General features: G+C 54.8%; 1 protein-coding gene across 1 annotated transcript in view; it reads right to left on the bottom strand.

Annotated features, from left to right (window-relative positions):
• Window positions 1-1230: 1230 nt before the first annotated feature.
• The window catches only part of LOC119038155 (collagen alpha-1(XIII) chain), an 82348-nt gene continuing 63897 nt past the window's right edge, over window positions 1231-19681 (bottom strand). Inside the window, exons 32-37 of the mRNA XM_053664040.1 lie at window positions 18047-18100; window positions 17454-17507; window positions 16255-16290; window positions 11330-11416; window positions 7432-7470; window positions 1231-1288 (exon numbers count right to left, since the gene is read on the bottom strand). Of these exons, the coding sequence (XP_053520015.1) occupies window positions 1256-1288; window positions 7432-7470; window positions 11330-11416; window positions 16255-16290; window positions 17454-17507; window positions 18047-18100 (303 nt within the window). The 3' untranslated portion in view covers window positions 1231-1255. The remainder of the gene's footprint in view (window positions 1289-7431; window positions 7471-11329; window positions 11417-16254; window positions 16291-17453; window positions 17508-18046; window positions 18101-19681) is intronic.

The raw sequence follows: 19681 nt of genomic DNA, 5'->3' as shown, positions 1-19681 counted from the left end.
GTCCTAGAGATGCATTCCTCCGAGATGTCAGTCTGCTCGAGGCCTGGCTTTCCTCTGCACACCCACTACCCTGTGCTTCTGCCTCCTCTGACCCACCTTCCCTTTCGATACTGGTGCATTTGAGTTCCGATCTTGACTAGGGGTGTTTACCTTTGCCCCCCAGCCACGTTCGCTTGGCCTTGACTTCTCAGGCCTCGGTAACTGGTTGTAGCTCTAAGAAGGTGTTGAGTCACTGTCAGAGAGTGACCTGAGGGCTGGTGGGTGACGGGGGTGTTAGGTAATGGTTAATGTGACCCCCCTCCTGGTTTTTCAGGTTGACTTCTGTTGTCAGGGCGCAATTATTCCTACTGCTCTTCTTCACTTGCAAAGTGTCCTGGACTGAACAAGAGAATACGGTCACCCTGTGGGAGAAGCAGGTAGCAGGGTGGTCAGCCCACGGTGACCACAGGAGAGGGAAGGCCGTGGGCAGCTAATTTCCCAGCACTGTCCCTTTAACCATCTTGCTAAAGAAACAGCTTACTCCAGAACCTCCTGAAAATACATAGGTTGCTACCTGTCTGCATCCCGGTCAGTTCAGCGCTGGCTTGGGCACCTCAGGGCACCAGGCTGAATGCATGAGGCTCTTGGCTCTGAGGACCAGCCCAGGGTCCAACCTCATGCCCCAGGCGTGGGCTTCTTTCCTCTGCAATGTTGGTGTGTCTTCTTCTCACAGACAAATGTCCTCTGCTTTGCCAGCTTGGTACACGCACCAGCTTATGACATGTAAAAAAAGCCCAGGAAGCCAGAGGGCTGTCGGTGGCAGCACCAAAGGGGGCCGAAAGGAAATCTGTTGAGAAGGACTTGGGAAAGGTAGCAGGCCTCTGGCCACAGCCTTTGGGGGAGACTTTCCAAGGTCAGGACGTGACGTGCTGGCAGCCCCTTCTGCAGAGGGTTTGCCCAAAGAAATGCAGCTTCTCCACAAGGAAAAGGCATCCCAGAGACGTGGGAACTGCGGCAACAGCAGAGGGCCCGCTGCGGGCTGCAGAAACCCGGGCAGGCAACTGGAGGACATGGGTGCATGAGCCTTGGTCTTCCGGCTGGGCTCTGGCTCTCAGAAGGGGCAGGAGGCCATGCTGTCCTGTGGTTGCCCTCTGATCGCCCCCTCCAGTCAGGCCCCCTGGAAAGGTTCGGCCAGCGACCCTCTGTCCAGGGTTAGCTCCGTCTTCTCCCTCCTCCAGGACGAGGCACTTTCCCCAGGGCTCTGTGCCGCCTGGTTTCACTTCTTGGCGATTAACCATCGACTCTGACCCTTGAGGAGGTACAAAGAAGGGGATGTTTAGGATGGAGCCCCGCGGGTGCCCCCGGGCCAGGCGATCCCACAGACCCGGCTGACCTGGGCCGAAGCCCAGCGCCCTCCCACTTTGGACCTGTCCTCTCTGCCCCATTTCTTCCAACACAATTCCATTTGCCGTCCTGATTCGAGAAGCGAGTGTGGCCCAGAGTCCTGCTCACTGATGGCTCTATCAGGGAAAGGAGGATGAGGCAAGGCAGGGGACCCCCTGAGGGTGGCGGCCAGCTCCTCCCTCTCCGTTTTGTGATCCCTTCTGGCCAACGGGGTTCTCTCCTCATTCCGGTTTTGCTGGCTGCCAGTGTTCTCACTGAGCACATACTCCGTGCCCTGCTGGGCGTCCCCGTCAGCTCCTGTGCCTTACAGCCCTTCGTAGCCCCTCCCTCCCTTCGCACTGTCTGTGCATAGTATTTGCTCAGCAATGCAGGCTGATAATTCAGCAGGTCATGGGTGTTTATGAGCCTGGACCATTGGGTTGGGGGAGACTTGAGCTGGGTCCATCAAAGCCTAATGAATGAGAAAGCCCTTCTTCTGTAAGGGTCCCCGTCTACCACGGGAGACTGGCTTTCCAACTCTAACGGATGGCGGAGGGAGCAAAGACACAGGGTTCCTGGCTGTTCCAAGGAGGGAACTCATCCAACTGAGGGGCCCAGAAGTCTCCCTGGGCCGTGGTGTCTAAGCAGGCACTTGAAAGGAGGGTGGAATTTTGCAGTAAAAAGGGCATTCCAAGCCAAGGGCCCAGCATGGGCTAAGGTGTGGGGGGTGGACTAAGGAGGCATATTGGGGTCAGCGAATATACATTGGAAGCCTGCCCCCCGGCCCCCGAGACAGCCTGGATGGTACTAAAGCCCGTCCCCAGCTCAGTTCTGCCTCTGCCTATGTCAACAGGCCTTAGCTGTCCTTCAGGGGCAGGGCTCTTCCAGAAACCAGAGGGCCCGTCTGTGTGAAGGACTCTGCCTCAGTGTACACGGCTCCCTTCCCTGCGCCCCCTCCGCCCCCCTCCACCAGAGCGAGGAACCTGCAGCTTCGAGGCAACGCCAGCTGGGGAATTCTCCTTGGGGAAAGGAGCGGCGGTCTCCCTGGTCCCGCCTGCCTTCTCCACTCTCCACCTGCAGGGGTGTCTCCTCTCCTTTCTTGTCCATGCACTGGTGGCCTGTCCTCCTTTTCCTTTCCAAGGGTTTGGAGTCTTACGAGCATGATGTCTGAGGTGGCCTGAAACTGCGTCCAGGTGCCAGGCAGGGGCCAGGCCAGATGTGCGCAGTGTGAGGTGGTGATGGGAGGGTGCAGAGAGGACAAACGGACCGTGGCAGCAGTGTCCCTGACATTTGTGGGGCTTTGGGGACCCTGCTGCAAGCCAGGCAGTTAGACCTGTACTGCTTAGCCCCTGGTGAGTTCAGCGACTAGACACCCATGTGAGAAGCACCTCTGCCGCCACGCCTGCCCTAGGGGAGCTGACCCCGCACCGCCTCCTGGGTGGTCAGGTCCCCTCGGACAGCCGTTATTCAGTTATGACGCACACGCATGCCACAGTTTTGCAATGCCAACTCCGTGCATAACACTGTCACAGCCAATGGCTCCAGGTGGAGGGGCGTGGAAGGCACCAGCACCCCAGTGCTCGCAGGAGCCGACCAGTCAATTCACAGAGAATAGTCACCAACGGGGCGGTAGTGTGCCCCACTGGGCAGGGCTGGGTGCATCACTCTCTCCCTGGGCTGGCAGTTCTCCACAGGAGGGGCTGCCTTTCCCCAGGAGGGACTGAGTGTCTTTAGCCTCCATGAGCCTTCTCTGGCCACCAGCTCCTTGAGCGGCCCTTCGCCAATCCTTTCCTCCAGCCACGCACCCGTGCGTCTCCTCCTGGCATCTGGTCTGGTCTGCTAGCGTGAGTACCGATCCCCAGCTTCTCTACCAGCTTCCTGACCACTGTTCCCCTACTTCTAATCTCCCTGCACCACATTTGATGCCGAGTTGAGTTAAGGTCCAAGTGGAGAGGCCCGGGTGGGGGGACCTGGAGCCAGGAGCCCCAGGTGAGCAGGGTGTGGGGGGGTGTGGCTGGCACCTGTGATGGGAGGGGTCCTAGCCGAGGATGCTCGAGGCACCAGACTACTTGGGGAGACAATGTGCTCGCATAAATGAGGCCAAGCCTCTGTGGACTGCTCTGCATGGGGGAGGGCCGTGTGCACACAGAAGCCAGGCGAACGGTGTCTGTATTTCTCTGAGTGCCGGACAACTTACAGTGCAGTGTGCCCAGGGCCTTCCCTCCCACCCCACGTCTGGGGTTCTCCTGCCTTCTCCTCTGTACTTATTTTCCTTGACTCTGAATTTTCAACTTTTCTTTGCAAACATTTCTCTCTTACTATTTACATTATTGTGGGGGACTTCAGACCCTGGTGGTATCTGCTGAGGTGTAATGAGTGACAGCAGACTGAACACAGGAGCAGAGGCCCCTGTGGGCCCGAAGTTATCCGGGGCATCTGGCTAACACAGGACCCCTGCCCCCGGGACTTTCAGGTCATCAGTGGGTTCCGATGAGTCCAACAAGAGCCTAAAAGGAATGAGGCGGTGGGTCCCGAAGAACCAGGTTATGCTCTGACTGCTCAGGATGTCAGATGTGGGGAGGAAGCGGAACACAGGGTGAGGAGGGTGCCCTTGGAGGTGGCACCAGTCAGCAGAGCCAGGGCAGGAGCAGGGCTCAGGGAGCAGAGGACGCGGGTGGGGCCTCCGTGGCTCCTTCTTTCATACAATAGGTAAGAGATTATGTTTTATGACTGCTCTGGCAGAAAGGTGAATCTAACCCTGCCTGGATTCATGATCATACATTCGTTTTTTCTTCTGATTTAAAAGAAATGAAATTTAAAATGTTTTTCCAGCCCCTGAAGGTACTGTGGGGCTAGGCCTTGCCCGGTGGAGAGGGTGGCCCTAGATGGGGCATTATTTGGAAGGCGCTGCCTCCTGGCACTCACTCTCCCTCGGTAGGAAAAGCAGCTTCTGCCAGCTGGCGGTTTGAGCCGGGGTCCCTCAAGCTTCTGTCATGGGGATCAGGGGGCGGATGAGCTCCATTCAAAGACCATGGAGGTCAGGTGTAGTTCAAGTGCTCCACTTTTCAATGGGAAGTCAAGGCTCAGAGGAGGAAGTCATCTATTTCCAAAATACCTGAGTGGACGTTTAGAGGAAGTGGACTGCTGGCTCAGTCCCCTGGGGTCTGGCAGCGTTAACACGAGAGTTTGTGAGTGAGATCTCACTCTGCAACAGGGCGGGGCCTCGGCCTGTGGAGTCCGCAGACTTAGCAGCCTCCGGCTGTGTGTGGGCCGAGCCTGAGTGCGAGCTTGCCTGGGCACTGCTTGCAAAGAGAGGAGACGTAAAGAATTAAAATGGAAGAAAAATGAGATGGGTGTTTAAACCACTGAAATATGTAATTTGTTATTTTCAAGACTTCTAGAGGCATCAATTTATGTTGTAAAGCGTCTAACAATAAATTTGCATGCTATACCATAGTTACTTCTTTCGTCTTTAAAATAGGTTTCCTGAGACCTCGGCTAAGCAGGGAACCATGAAGAGACAGCAGTAACACTCTGTCTTAAACAATGAAAACAACTTCAGATTGACCCGATCTGGCCCAGATTTGTCACTGTTTTCTGACTGGTCTTTGCTGGGGTGCAGCGGCCAATCAGGCAAACCTTCCAACCGTGCGTTGTAAGTGGGCCTGGCCATGGCCAGCGACTGCTGACGTGGTGGCCGCCACTCAGAGGAAGAATTACCAAAACACACCAAGAAAAAAACGTCTGTAAGTCTGGGGGCTCTCGGGGGCTCTCGGGGGCATCCAGCTGAACCCTAAGTGCTCAAACGACACCATAATGAACTTGAAACATAGCACAGGAGATGTAGCTTAACGGAGTCCCCTCCCGCCTCTGTTGAACTTCACATTTCAAAACATTGCTCTCTACTTCTGAGAAGCCTGCTTCTGGGATGTCCTGCTTTCACGAGAAAGGATGTGATCAATTTAATGATTAATCAAGATCATGCATGGGTATGTTTCACTTTTTTTAATAATGAAAATCCATAAGAGTTTAAAATATTCTTAGACACAGCTGGTTTAGTAAACACCACAGGCCTTCATGTTTCTGAGGATTCACACCGCGAAAGCCAGTACCTTAGTGCTGGTTGGCTCCCTTTGGCACCAGAAGACAATAATTTATTAAGTTTCAATACTTACTGAGTGTGCACAAATATCATGCAAACATATGACCACATCAGAAACAAAAAGTGTATTAGAGTCGCAGACTTATACAAAACATCTTGTAAACAAAAGAGGAGAGGTTGGTATTTTCTGTACAAAATATGCAGGTTTTCACTTTTTTAATAATCTGTAAGATGCATCAGACTTCTGACATTTTCAAAAAGTAAAAACTGTATAAAAATAAATATTCTATGTACAGACACACACACAGGCCAATCCCAAGTTAGAGGCATCACTGCAAAACAAAAACAAACACAAAACAATGTAGAGTTAGTGCCAGTGGGTCTCTGGGTGTTTATTTCCCTCGTGTGAAAGGAGGCAGATCTCCCGGGTTGAATGCGAGTTCAGGGTGGGCAACTGCGGTGGAAGCCCCCGGGGCTGACAGTCTGCACCCTGAGGGTGGGAAGCCACTTTCACCTTCCAGTCATTCCCCTTCCTGGCCACCAGAGGGCACTCTCTGTCTATGCTGCCTTTGGACACCAGGCGGTTGAATTATTGAGCATCGCAGACTGAATTTATGGTGGGAACCAATAGATGCACGAGGCTGTCTAGGTGCTTCTCCAAAACCCTGTAGCTCTAGAGAGTGGCTGTTTCTTCCCCTGCAAAATGCTATCACAGAGTTCCAACAGTTGTGAAACTCTATTCCCTAACCATCAGCATCAATCTTGAAGAAGAAAAGAGGCAAAGGGTGTCACTGGACACACCTCTTACCTGCTTCTGTGGAGCTTTAACTAGGGCTGAGGGAACTCACTGGGGGACGAGACATGGCCAGAGGGGCAGATGCTTGGGGAGGCATCTGCCTTGGGTGCTGCGCTTTCCTTTCTCTGGCGAGGGGCCCTTCAGGTGCCTGGGCCAGTAGCTGCTCCACCAAGGGCCTGGGGTCCTGGTGGTTTCACTACTTCCCCCCAGTCCTCTGAACTGGTGAGGTTCTGGTGTAAAGGAGTGCGTTCAGCCATTGTAGGCATGCCTCTGCTGCCACCGGGGCAAGACTGGCTCAGTGAAGCAGACTCTGGCCAGGCTGGGCCTCCAGCCCTGCCGTGAGGGTGAAACAGCACCTCTAGCCCACGAGGCAGAGGGCTCTGAAAAGTGGGGGCGAGGTGGGGGCGGGCTTCGGTGGCACAGCATGGCAGCTGTCTCCTCTGCTGGGGACCACGCTGGGCTTCTGGGTTAGCAACCCTATGGCCCTGGTCAGGCTGGGGGGCCTTGAGCTGTGGGGGCTGTGGCCGAATGCGGTGGTCATGTGCAAGGGCACAGCCCTTGGGGTCAGAGGGCAAATACCACGGCAAGTGTGAATAAGCGGAAACCCGTGGTTGGAAATTCGGGGCTGCAGGTCTCATGTGCGGATGCAGGATGCTCCGGCAGCGCACACTCAAGGGGAGGGCGGGGTGGTGGGCTGGTCAGTCTCTGCGTGGGGAGATAGAACCCAGGTGGGTCTATAGTTTAAAAATTTTAGATTTCTTATATCTGGATAAATGTCATCACATGGCTTAAATGACCTCAGTGGGACACTATGAGAATAGCTGGTGATGACTAAGTTTAAAACAAGGTCTAGAGCTCCTTGGAGGAAAGGTACTGTGTACGTTAACCACACAAGGCCTACAGCGTCATCTGTGTGGCCACGTGGAAATTCCATACTTCCACTGGGTTTGCCAGTGCCTTAGAAAGCATTTTTCCAGGTTCTGCAAGTGTGTGCCCTGCGTGGGATGTCGAACAGACAGTCTGCCTGGCGGATCGTGCCTGCTTCGACCCATGTCTTGCTGACTCATTTGCAAAGGCCCAGGATGGAAATCGTGCGTGCTTGTCACACTGCGGAGAACAGGGCCCCACTGCACCTGTGCCCGAGGCACAGCACGCCGCTGGGAAGACTGACCTTGTTCCAGCAGCCCTGGACTGGTAAGCCGTCTTCGCCCTGCAGTGAGGGAGGGAAGCACAGGGCTCAGACTCTCCAGCACAACCCACCATGCAGGCAGGACACGGTGACAAGGGCCACGAACACTGTGGCATCTGATCAGGATGCAGCCCACCTCCATAGTCTGTTTCTTTTCTATTATTTCTCCTAGGTCAGGGCCTTGGAAGGATGCAGGAGGCAAGCCCATCAGCTTTCCCATTAGCCTGGGTCACATGAAGTGACAGCGCACGTCCCTGAGCGGCGTCCTAGCCTGAGGGCTCAGCCAGCGGAGGCCCTGTGAGCGCTGTGGAGAGCACTGCCGGTCTCTGCTCGGGCTGCACTGAGTGCTGTGTGCTCCCGACAAGTCACTGCGCACTTGGCCACCTCCGTTCCCTCCTCCGCAAAACCTGGGGAGGGCGTGGCCGTACAAAACCACTGCTAAGGTGCCCCCCAGTTCCCCTGTTCTCTTATTTTTTTTCTCTTCTGTAGCAGTGGAAGGAGGAGATGGAGGCAGTTCCCATCTGATGATCAATAAGAGGGAGCAGGGAGCCCAAAGGGACATGGCCCTGAGGTCCCTTTGGCAACGTGACAGGGGCTTGCTGGGGATCTGGGGAGAAGGTGCGGTGGCAGGATGAGAATAGCTCTGTGCCACTGTCCCCTTTGCTGTTGGCACCCATGGAGCCTGTGCAGCTTCAGGATGTCCTGTGTCCTCTCTGGTGTGCCCTGGGGAAAACCTAGGCGTCTCTGGGAGACAAGGTGGGAGGGGAAGGCTGAATCAGGGCCGAGATGGGGTTCTTGGTCCACCACTACTAGAATCATAGCCCAGATTCTAGAATTCCAGGCTCCAGAGCAGAAGAAGAGATGGACACTGGGTTTCAGGGGACCAGAGCAAGTGGTCAGCCCCAAGGAGGTGAGATGGAAGCCCTCGGGGCCCCAGACCATTTTCTCGCACCCGTGACAGGCACCTAACCCTCTCACCTGGCATCCAGCAGGCGGCCAGCCCCACACAGAGGGCCGAAGAAGTCTGGTTATCTTGTACTAAAAATCATGATCAATAGCACCCCTGCCCCCACACCCACAATCACAAAATGCAGGGGACAGGGAGAACAGCAACGAGAAATACAGGGAAGATAAGTGCACTTCCACAGCAGAATTAATGGGCCAACGACACACCAGTGCGGGATGTTATTGGAGAATACACTAGTTTGCATTAAGGGTCAAGTACACATGACCTTCATTGTCCCCCTGGGTGAGGAACGGTCTGCAGAGGGAGGGGGTGCATTCCAGAGCTTCATGAAGACCTCTTGCCCCCCTCCCCAGCCCGCCATGGCACCCCATTTCCCACGGGCTCTGGAAGGGAGAGGAGCCTCCGCTGGCCACAGTGGCATTCCCGTCGGCACGTGGCTGGTGGCAGGGGTGACAGGGCAGGTGAGGATAATGGTGATGTGTGAGAGAGGAGCAGGGAGGCCAGGGCTGCAGCTGGTAGAATCAAGGGGGAAGCGATGGGGACACCCCGCCCCTGGGAAAGGCACCGGTGTGCGGGACATGCTGGGGGTCAGGGCACGTGCGGGCGGCAGGCGGGGGTTTCGGAGGGGGCACCGGAGGCGTGCCACTCCGAGTGCTTGTGCTCTTCTCCTTTTGTTGTCAGTCTGAAAAAGCCCCTGGAATTTCTTCTAAGGGGCTGTATGGTCATCTTTGGGGTCAAACAAGTGTATTTTTAAAAATAGTGTTTTCTCTTCTGCTCAGAGATAATTCCGGCCTGACCCCAGGGTGGGGATGTGGGGCCTGGAATTCTCATCTGACTGAACTCCAGCCTCCTGGGGAGAGTTAGGACCGGGAGCTTTGAATCCATTGCCTTGGAATGAAGCGGCATCTTCTACTTCCTTTGCAGTAAGTTGAAAGGGTTGCTGTGGAGGTCCCGCATGTCCCATCCTAGACAGGGACTGGGCCAGGTGGGGACAGACCTGCTGCCTGCCCTAGTCTGGGACGTGCTTGGGAGAGGGGTCCTAAGTGTCTCCCACCCTCCCCGCCTCCTCTCTTCTCTTCCTTAAATACATCCTCAGCCTTTCCTGCTCTTCCGGACTTCTCAGCAGTGAGCCAGCTAAAGATGAAAGAAAGGGGAACCCAGGGAGGGTCTTGTAATATCTTTTGGGACTTAAGCAAAAAGGGCAAACCCTTTAGGGTCTAAAATCTCTAGTTCAGGCAGAATTACCAGGGCAGCAACCCCAACCCCAGCCCCAGCCTGATGGAATGGCCAGGATGGCCTCCTTCCCTACCTGGGGTCTAGAACTTCTCTGTGTGCCCTGTGTTTATAAAAGTGCCCATCTGTCCTCTGCCAAATCATGAGATGCTGTAGCAGGAAGGGACGTGGGGCTGACTAGGGCGTCTGGTTAAACGCTGTGCCGGGTGCTCAGCCAGTGCTTTCCGAGCTGACTGCAGTGTGTGAGGGAGGAGAAGTCACGGTCCCTAAGCACCTGTCCAGAGAATCCACTTTCCTAGTTATCTCTGTGGTGGCAGATGGTCTAGAGGCAGTTCTGAAAGGTACAGCCGATGCTGGCCTCAGGTGGGCAGGGATGGCTCACACTAAGGTGATGTGCTTTCCAAGCTGCTGCAGGAGAAAGCCAAGAAAACATCTGGCCAACTTTGCATGCAAGAGGTAAGTGTGGCGGGAGCCCCCGAGGACCCGTCAAGGCAGGTGGCCCTGGGTGTCTACAGAGGGAAGGGGCAGGAAGTGGAGACTGAATGGATGGAGCAGGAGGGGGTGGGGGGTGGCTGGAAAGCGCTCAGGCACAAACCACACACGTGGGGAAGCCCAGACTGGCCGTGCAGGCAAGGAAGGGCAATGCCATACCAGTGGGCATGGGGCATCCAGTCCGTCCAGCCCTGGCTCCCCTGGCTCCCCTTTCTCTCCTTTAAAACCTCGGTGTCCCTGTTCACAAAACCAACCACGATGATTATTCAGGTCCAGGCTGGCCAGCTCCGACTGTGGAGCAGAGCGGCCCAGTCCTAGCCCAGCCAGGATGCAGGACCTTCGAGGTGTCTGGAGGTAGGGCCCCAAGCAGTTGTGTCCCGTTGCCTAAATTCAACCTCTACCCTTTCTTTGGCCTCCAGGGGGAGTTTAGCTTTGAAACATGTACAGTAAGCCCCCTCTCCCTTGACAAATCCCCTCGGAGTAAACACAGATGAATTTCCATGTTAGTGCATTCCATAATGTTCAGGCTGAGTGTTCAAACAATTCTCAGTCTTCAAACAGACTGAGAAGGCACTTGGGAGGCCAGTGGACGTGCCACGAGGCATTCCTCATTGGCTCATTCGGGAAGGTTTCCTGGGGGATGTTTGTTTACTGATTCTGGTCTGCAAGTTTTGGCTGGTGGCTGGTGGGTGTTGGAAAACTGTCTATTAAAAGCCCGCTTTCTGGCCTTGTTTTGCCCACTAGGGGCATGGGGGCCCCCAGGAGATGCTAAGCCGGGCGTCCTGCATCCTGACTGGGCAAGGATGCCAACAGCTCGAACTGCTGGCTGCAGAGGTGGCCTCGAGACGAAGAAGGCAAACGCATGGCTCCCAAATGCTACCCTGGCTTCCAAAGCCATCCTGGAGCCAAGAGCCAAGACCTCCAGAATCCCTTTCCTCAGGGTCTCTCCACTTCCACACATCAATTGTTCTGCTTCAAAGGAAAGGGATTGAACCAGAATGACTTGCAGCTGTGGCTTTAAGGCAAAACCAGCAGCAGGCAGCATTTCAGCGGCCAAGTGCCCAGAGAGGTTGGGTAGCTTCAGTGCAGTCATTCGGTTCTCGTCTTAGTTTGTTTGCCTTCTTTGTTTCCAGCTCACAAACCTCAAGGAAAAAATCAGAACGAGGCAAGTGGTAAATGAAAACATACCAACGGACAGGGGGCATCTAGTCCAGGCGCTCCTTGGTCTCCCTTATCCCCTTTAGGCCCTCTAGAGCCTTTCTTCCCCCTCTCCCCCTGCAAATAATGGTTTAGTCCGAGAAAAAAAAAAACAACATCAAAACTTTAGGATCATTCATGTGTGAAGGTTAGAAACAGAAAAATAGAGAGATTAAAGAGGAGAAAAATAGCTTCTTTCAATTAGGATAGTGTCTCCGCAGCAGGATTTGGGGGCGGTACTCACAGCCGCCCCTCCAGGAACCTGGGGGCTGGGCTGAGGCGGGCGGGGAGGGGCAGGGCGGCGCTCGAGGCCTGGGAGCAGGGAGCAGCAGGGCTCCCAGGTGCAGATGGAAGGCACCGGTGGCCAGTTGTTAATACTGAGCCCACAGTGGGTCTGTGGGAAACGGGGACTCACTTCCTTTTATCTGAGGGTCCATTTTTGAGAGACTTTTGCTTGACAATTTTTGTCCCAATTGGTTTTCCTCTCTTTGATGTTCTTTTAGGTGGCTGGGTGATTTTTGTTTAGAGCCCTAGGTGTGTGTGTGTGTGAACAAAACACACATGAACATGTGCACACACACGGTTGTGCATATATGCACGAGTGCATGGGTACATGCGTGAGTGTGCGTACATACATCTGTGTGCTTGGGTGTGTGTACAACAGCGAGCGTGTCTGAGCATGTGTACATGTATGTCCAGGGTTCACGTGTGGCCCCTGGTTCTCAGCTGCTCCTTCCATTCCATGTGTCTCTGGTCCATCTGGTCTGAAGCCACACACAGCTATTCATACTTGGACAAGGTGGTTCAAGGAATTTGCTTGTTTCTGAAAAGCTTTAGTAAACTTCATCTTTCTGAATGGAATGAACACTATTTTGCATGTGTCAGAGTCACTCTCTGTGTAAAGACAGGCTGTAGGGAATTCTTTGCAATGAATTTGACTTTGGATTTTCACAGGTTGGGATTCCTTATGAAGGGGCCAAGTGTGTCCCAAGGGAGTCTTCCTGGGAGCGCCCATCCTCCGCTGCAGGAGGCCGATGGCCCGCTGCTCCCTCCCGCAGCGTTACTCCAGCATCACGAGACCTTGAAGGAGGGCAGCCTACTGATCAGGGCAAAAGCTTAAAGCCAAAGCAGGTTCTGACTATTATCAGCAGCATGACTTGGGGAGGTTACTTAATCTCTCGGAGCCTCAGTTTCTTCACTTGTAAAATGGGGGAAATAACACTTACCTCAAAACTTTGTTGTGCGGTCTTTGTGTTTATTGAGCGCTTAATGTTGGCACATAGTATGTGCTCAGTAAGGGATAGCTGCCTCATACTAACAACAGCAACACTTATTATTTCTTTTTAGCTAGTATAAAGCTGCAGGCTGCCACCAGAGGTATGTGGCTGTGCCGTGGCTGCTGTGTTACCATGGTGGAAGGGTTTGTTCAAGGGAGGCAAAGGGTAAGGATGTTTTTGATGTTTCCCGGGACCTTTGGAAATTAATCAAATTTCTTGGTGCCTGAGGTCCCTGTAATTGCCAATGCATTGTTCTGAGTTTTCTAAAATGCAAATGCCTACTTAGAAAATGATACGGGTTTAAGAGGAAACACATACATGCCTGTGAGGCCTGGTGCATTGGCTCTGAGATACTCCCGCCAATGAGCATCACGGCACGAACATTCCTCAAACAGCAGGCAAGCAAAACTGCCGGCTGCCTCGCTGTTCGCTGTTCGGAGGGGAAGCCCCACCAGGGCAGCCTTTCTCAGGAATGGGGCCCGTCACTCTCCTTGGGCGAGGCCAGGGTAAAAGTGAGTGCGGCTTCCTGAGCTCAGAAGTGGGAAGAGCTCCCACAGACAGGGGATCCCAAGGTCCCGGATGATCTGCCTGTGGGTGGCAGAGGGTTGGCCCGGTCCTGACTTTCAGGGCCGGTATATGTGGCATCGTATTCTAAGGGCACAGGAAATGGCTTTAAATGGGGTGCCCTTTGAAGATGTTAGAGGGGGGAGTGGCTCTAGCTGCATCCTCCCTGCTCCCGGAGACGCCCTGACCCAGAGGGAATTCTAGCTGGCACAGGGAAAGGGGCAGATAAAGTCAAGCTGCAGAAGTTTCTCTAAATAAAATAAATAAATGCACAAAAATTGGTTTTAGAGGAAAGAAATCGAAGCTGGGAGAGTGAAAGGGACAGGCTGAGGGATATAGCAGTGTTATAACATAGTGAACAACATGGTGGGGGGAATAAATATTGAAGAGGTAAAGGGAGGAAGAGGCTGGCCCAGGCCCGAAGAGATAGTGGGGGAAGGACAGGTAAGAAGGCAAGAAGGCCTGGGGGAGCGAGGCACTCACGTGTGCACACAGGCACACGCATGTGCACATGCTCACACCCGCACACCCATGCGCACACATGCACCCCCCCATGCCTCCCTGTCACTCCTCTGAGAGTGACAGTGGCCTCGTGACACACACTCAGACCTTTCAGTTGGCTGTGGCTTGCGGGCAGTGCCACCTCAACACCAATTTTTCCAGTGCCCGAAGTGCCAAATCCACACTTTGGTTTATCATTTGATAGACTCTTTCATGCTAACAGTGGCTCCTGGGCCAAATTTACAGGGCTGTGAAGGGACAAGAACAGTGTCCTTAGTGACAAGGACAGAACATTCCTTTTGCTGGCTTGTGCGTCCCCTCAGAAGACTGCCTGTTTGGGGCTCTGAGCCTTGCTCCCTGCAGCGAGGACCGTCCTCCTTCCATGAGCAGCAAAGAGGCTACAAGACCGTCCTCTGGTGGGACATGGAGGAGCAGGGTTTAGAGACTGCGTCTCAGGCCACTGTTTGATGTGACACCAGGCCCGTGGAGCCCGTGCCGGGGCCTCTCTGATGGGGTCCCCAGCATGATGTGTGGTGAAAGCTGGGTGCTGCCCCACCCACAGCCACCCCACACCCACACCCAGGGGGGAGGGGGCCCCAGCATCTCCAGCCTCACCACCACAAGCAACAGTGAAACCTTAGACTCTCATCTAAGCCCTCCCGGCCTCTCACCTTGACCGAAGTGTCAATATTCTGAGCTTGTGACTCTTCCTGGACCTTTCTTTGTTGTGGAGGATTGGTTTCCAAGCCCTCACATCTCCCCGCAAAGTCCTACTGGGCCAGTGGTGTAAAGCGGTCTGAAGGAGGAGGTGGGGTGTATGTAGAGGAAGCCCCTCGGGGCATCCTGGCATCCTGGGAGTCAAGTCTCCTGGAAGGCGAGAATAAGCTCTTCCTGGATTCGGCCACCGGCTCTGTGGAGTAAGGCAGTCGGTTCTCGGCCGTACTCAAACGAGGCTGTGCAGCTTGTCTGCTTTCGGGACTTGCCTGAGTGACGTGTTGATCATTTATATGTGAGGTGGGGGAACGTGTGTAAAACCGTAGAAGAGGGGAGTGGAGAAGGAGTATTTCCCATTCATTCCTGGGGCCACACTGGCTCATTCACTGGCCTTAGTTCCTTAAGCTCAGAGCCCCCAGCCGCCCGCATGCCCTCCACCTGTGACAAGGTCGCCTGCCTGCCCCGCCTCCACCTCTAAAGCAACGCGTTCACCACTTGGGCTGGTTCTGCAGCCCTCAAATGGCTCAGTGCCTCAAGCCAACTGAAAACATCTTACAAAAATTAGTTTACAAAGTATTAATTGAATATAATAAAGAGAACTAGAACACTTTAGAAATAAATTAGAAAGGAGGTTAGTATGCCAACAGGAAGGTGGAATGATCAATTTTTTTAGTGGCCTGAATTCTTCGATGCCACAGGAATGAAAGTGGGCTTCCCAGCCTGCCTGAACAGGCCGGCGCGTTTCTGGAGGTGGGTCTGTTTATTCCAGTGGTTTCTAGACTCTGCCTTCCCATGGACAGTCTGCTGCGGGCAGTGCATGGGACAAACTGAGGCTTTTGACCAGCTGCCAGAGAGGAGAACTTAGGGCTATGGACGTGCTCAATAAATGCATCTTACTTAGAAGAGACAAGAACTGGTGCTGGATGTAAGTGTACATATTCCGGCACTTTCTGCTCGTGGTCATGGCCATCAGTGTTCGGAGACCGGCCAGGAGATTTGGGTTCCGCCTGTAACTCGTGCTAATTCAGTGCAGTTTGTCATCATTCTGGGCCTGTTTCTCTGTCGCTTCTTCCACTCTCCTCTGCCTCTGAGACCCCTGAATACACAGCCCTCTAGAAGAGGGGGTGTGCGTGACACCCTCAGAATCACTGTGACGCAGCAGCACCTGGGACCTTCTAGAAAGAAACCATAGGCCATGTCTTGGCCAATGGAATGAAATGGTCCCTGCTGGGACCCAGTACGTCACACGTCACACACATGGCATGCATCATATACCAGGACACAGCTGTGGGTGCTGTGGATATTCAATGGTTGTGTCCCAGCGAAGATGGTAGAAGCCCAGGGGGGAGCACAGTCATTTCAGAGTCCTGCTGACTTTCCCAGAGAACTGGCGGCTGTGGTGGTGCCGGCTGCTTACAATACAGTCTTCTCATTCCCGGACCTGGACTTTATCTTCTCTCCTGCCAGTGGTCTGGGGTGCCTGGCAAAACTGAGTTTTGGAGGCTAGGACTAGGTAACGACAGCTTTAAAAATATCATTTAGGGGCCATGATCAGGGCCCAGAAGAGAGAGCTGGGCACGTGACTCCCAGCTCTCACTGCATGGCAATGCTAATCTGGTGGCCACTGCAGGGTTCAGTCTCCCCTTGTCGGGCAGAAAAATACATGTTTCAATTTCAGAATCAGGCCCCAGGCTCCCTGCATGCCACAGATTAAGCCCCTTGCTATAAAGCCTTTTAATTTGCAATGATTTATCAGGAAAAACTATTTGCCATGTTGGGTCAGGAATCCCCAATTGGTCATTCCACCACATCATGAAGACATTAGTAACCGGAGCCGAAGTGTGTGGGGGTCAGACTCACCCGGTTTCCTTTGTCCCCGGGTGGTCCGTGCAAACCCTGCAGTAAATCAGAGAAATGGAAACACGTTAATGAGAAAACACAGGATGGCTGGACAGCCCTTCCTTCCAGGCTCATAAAGTCCTTCCCCAATGCCTAATTTATCAAAGACAGATTTAATTATCCCCATTTTACAGAATAGGAAAAAAAGGGCTCAAGGAACTTAACCTAGCGACAAATCATGAATTATGGGCAAAGCCAAGAATGTGCTTTGGTGTTTTGCTCTGCGGCCAACATCCTGCCCTGTTCACTCAAGCTGAGGGGTGCTGGGTGCTGAGGCCACAGTCTGGGTAGAGAATTCTCCAGGCAGGGAGGCGTCTGGAGAGCCTCCTCAGCCAGGCTCTTGCTAGATGAACGGCTGCGAGGCTCCTTGGACCCTCGCTGTGAGGAGCACGCTGCTCTGCAGGTCCTCGACCAGGGGAAGGAGCGGAGGCCGAGGCCGGCGGGGACTGCCGACTTAGCCAGAGCAAAGCCGCCCGGGCAGCCAAGCACGGAACCAGTGAACTGATGGACAGCCTTTGAGTGGATGAGGAACGAAGGCCTGGTTCTCTTAGGCAATCGCCTTTTTTTTTTAATGCAGTGGGAAAACCATCCCTTGGGAAAGCCGCCCCTCTCCTTCCTGCATGTTGGTGATTTGGATTTGACTCTGCACGCCCCTCCCTGCCCCTCCTCCCCGCTGCCCCTTGAGGGCAGGGGCCTCCTGTGAGACCCCTCTGCATCGGACACAGAGGCTCACAGTGGACGAGGCTCATGATGAGTTTGCTACATCCCATAAGGTCACCTACACGGCCGAGGACCTGGCTCCCGGCAGGGACAGCTGAGCAGTGCCCAGCAGCTTTCTGGTCATGGAAATGAGAATTCTGGTCCAGCTCTAGATTTTTTTGTAGTAAACTCTGGGTATTAAAAAGAATTTTTTTTTTACTTATTAATTTCAGAAAGAGAGAGAGAGAGAGACAGACATCAGTTTGTTCTTCCACCTATTTATGCACTCATTGGTTGATTCTTGTATGTGCTCTGACTGGGGATTGAACCCACAACCTTGGCACATCAGGACGATGCTCTAACCAGCTGAGCCGCTGGCCTGGGCTGGGTATCCGGTTTTGACGGTGTTTCTGGTGGTGGCTAGGGGTAGATGAGGAGACCCCCTACCCCGTGGAACTTACAGGAAGCCCAGCTGCTCCCGTTGGTCCTGTCACTCCAGGGTCGCCTTTGCTGCCCTGCAACAGGAGAAGGAAGACCATGACCCTTCTGGATGTAGTAACAACCTTCCCTCCACTATTTTCTGTTTTCGACCTGAGTCTCCTCCCCAGTTCCCTCCAGCAGCCCTCCAGGAAGCAAGGGTGGGCGACCGGTATGGACCCCCTGTCCTGGGAGGCGGCTTGGAGGCCCCGCTCCCTCCCCCCAGCACAGCCTACTCCCCAAAGGCCTCTGGGAGGACAGGGACGCGTGCGGGGGCACTGGCTGGCCAGAGGCAGACGCAGGAGAGGAGGCTGAGGAAGCAAACCGGTGTGAGCATGGAGGCCGGGGAAGAAGAAAGGGAGAGAAAGGGCTGTGGTTTCTTCTTTGAAGCTCTAAGTGTCGCCCCTCAGAGCAACCAGCCTGGCTGAGGGACGGCACCCCTCCTGGCCCGCCTGGGAGGGATGGGTGAGGCCGAGCCTGCCGGGGCTGGCGTGGGGACCCTGTGGGTCGAAGGTGGCAGGGCCGAGGACATGAGGCTGAGGCGGGTCGCTCGGGCTCCCGGCTCCTGAACACTCACCCTCTCGCCCTTTGGTCCCGCGGGGCCTGGAACTCCAATTGGTCCTGGAGTACCCTGGGGAGGTGAAAGGAAGCAGAGGTGAGGGTCTGGATGCTGGGGGAGCCCTGGAACCCCACCCAAGCCTGGAGAGCAGCAAGGTCCAGCGGCCAGTTTTCAGGGTTGGCGAGGCCAGGCGCAGTCAGGGTGGTCATCCGACTGAGCTGTGTCCCTCAGCCGTGACTGGCAGTTCGGGTTTGGGGGCCTCGGGGAGGGACAGTCTCCCCTGCCTCAGAGCCAGATTGGAGAAGGAAACCCTTCCGCTTCACCACCAAGCTTGCCAAGGCTGAAAACGGTAGGGAAATGGCTGCTTAGTTTGCTCCCAGAAGCGCTTGGGAGGGAGTTGACACCATCCCAGGGGTGGGGGCCAGCACCCCTTTGCTGTCGCAGCTCCACATGCAGCGGGAGGGTCTTCATGCCACAGAGACCGATGCAGACGCACACACAGAGGCAGGCGTGGGAGGGTCATTCAGCCAACGCCCACCCCGCCCGCCCCCGCTGCGGCCAAGGCCTGCCCTTCAGCCTCTGGCTGGACCAGACCATCTGTCCCCGCTCCCGGGCCCAGTGGCACAGGGTGGGTTGGAGAGCGAATCAGTATGGCCTCCATGTCTGCTGGCCCTGGCCTGGAAGGGAGGCGTGTCCTCAGCCCTCCTCGCTCAGGGCAGGGGGGAGGGGCGGGGGCTGGGGGCGGGGCAGCCAGAGCTGCCTGGCCCTGTTGCTCAGAGACAGAGCAGGGCTGGCTATGGTGTAATTAAACACCTTCCCCAGGTTCCCAGCCACAGTGCAGCTAGACGGAGTCTATATTTCAGAGCTTCCTACTGCTCTGCCTCAGGGCCTGTGTGTCCTGCTCAGACAGCAGGATGCGTGGCCGGGCCTCTGTATGGTCCTCGGTGCCACGAGTGGCCGGGCAGGAGTGGGTGGGGAAGTGCCGATTTACAGTACACGGGAGAAAAATGGCAAAAAGACATTCTCAGTGCTTCCTCTGCAGTGTCGAGGTCAGAAGGGAAAGCTGTGGGCGTGTGTGACAGAAACGCGTCACACGTGAGAGAGGCCAGGTAAGAGCAACGGTTCGGACCAGGACTCCAGAGTCACTGGCTGGCCTCAGGTCCTGCCTTGCAGGCTCCTAACTCTGTGATGTTGCAGACATTTCCTGGCCTTTCTGAGGGTCAGTTTTCCCACCTGTGAAATGGGGGCGATAACACGTGTCTGCCCTTTGAGCCACACTGGATGGCCCATACCTGTTAGTGTGGGCAGGGCGGGATGACTTTTCCCATAAGAATTTTCCTTTAAGGTTATGACATCAGTTTTATGAAAAACTAGATACCCAGGTCCAGGGGGACAGAATACATGAGTCTGCGCTGCTCCCCTCTGTCCTACACGAATGGAGTCCTGGTTTCTCTGACTCCGGCCGCAGACCACCTCCCTGGCCCTGACGCGCAGGTGCGAGGAGATCAGCCGGAGGGACTCCGGAGCAAAGCCGTGACAATGCTCCCCAGACGGCCTCCTCTCCACTGATGAGTCTTTAACTTTAGGTTACAGACTAACCGTGCAGTCGGGGAGGCCCCGGGAGGCTGCTGCTGTGGTGATGTGACACCTCCC

Source organism: Artibeus jamaicensis, unplaced genomic scaffold (assembly GCF_021234435.1).
Source record: "Artibeus jamaicensis isolate MK-2021 breed Jamaican fruit bat unplaced genomic scaffold, CSHL_Jam_final contig_332, whole genome shotgun sequence".
Lineage (NCBI taxonomy): Eukaryota > Metazoa > Chordata > Mammalia > Chiroptera > Phyllostomidae > Artibeus > Artibeus jamaicensis.
The sequence above is the reverse complement of the archived record's forward strand: the minus strand, read 5'-3'. Positions and strand labels throughout refer to the sequence as shown.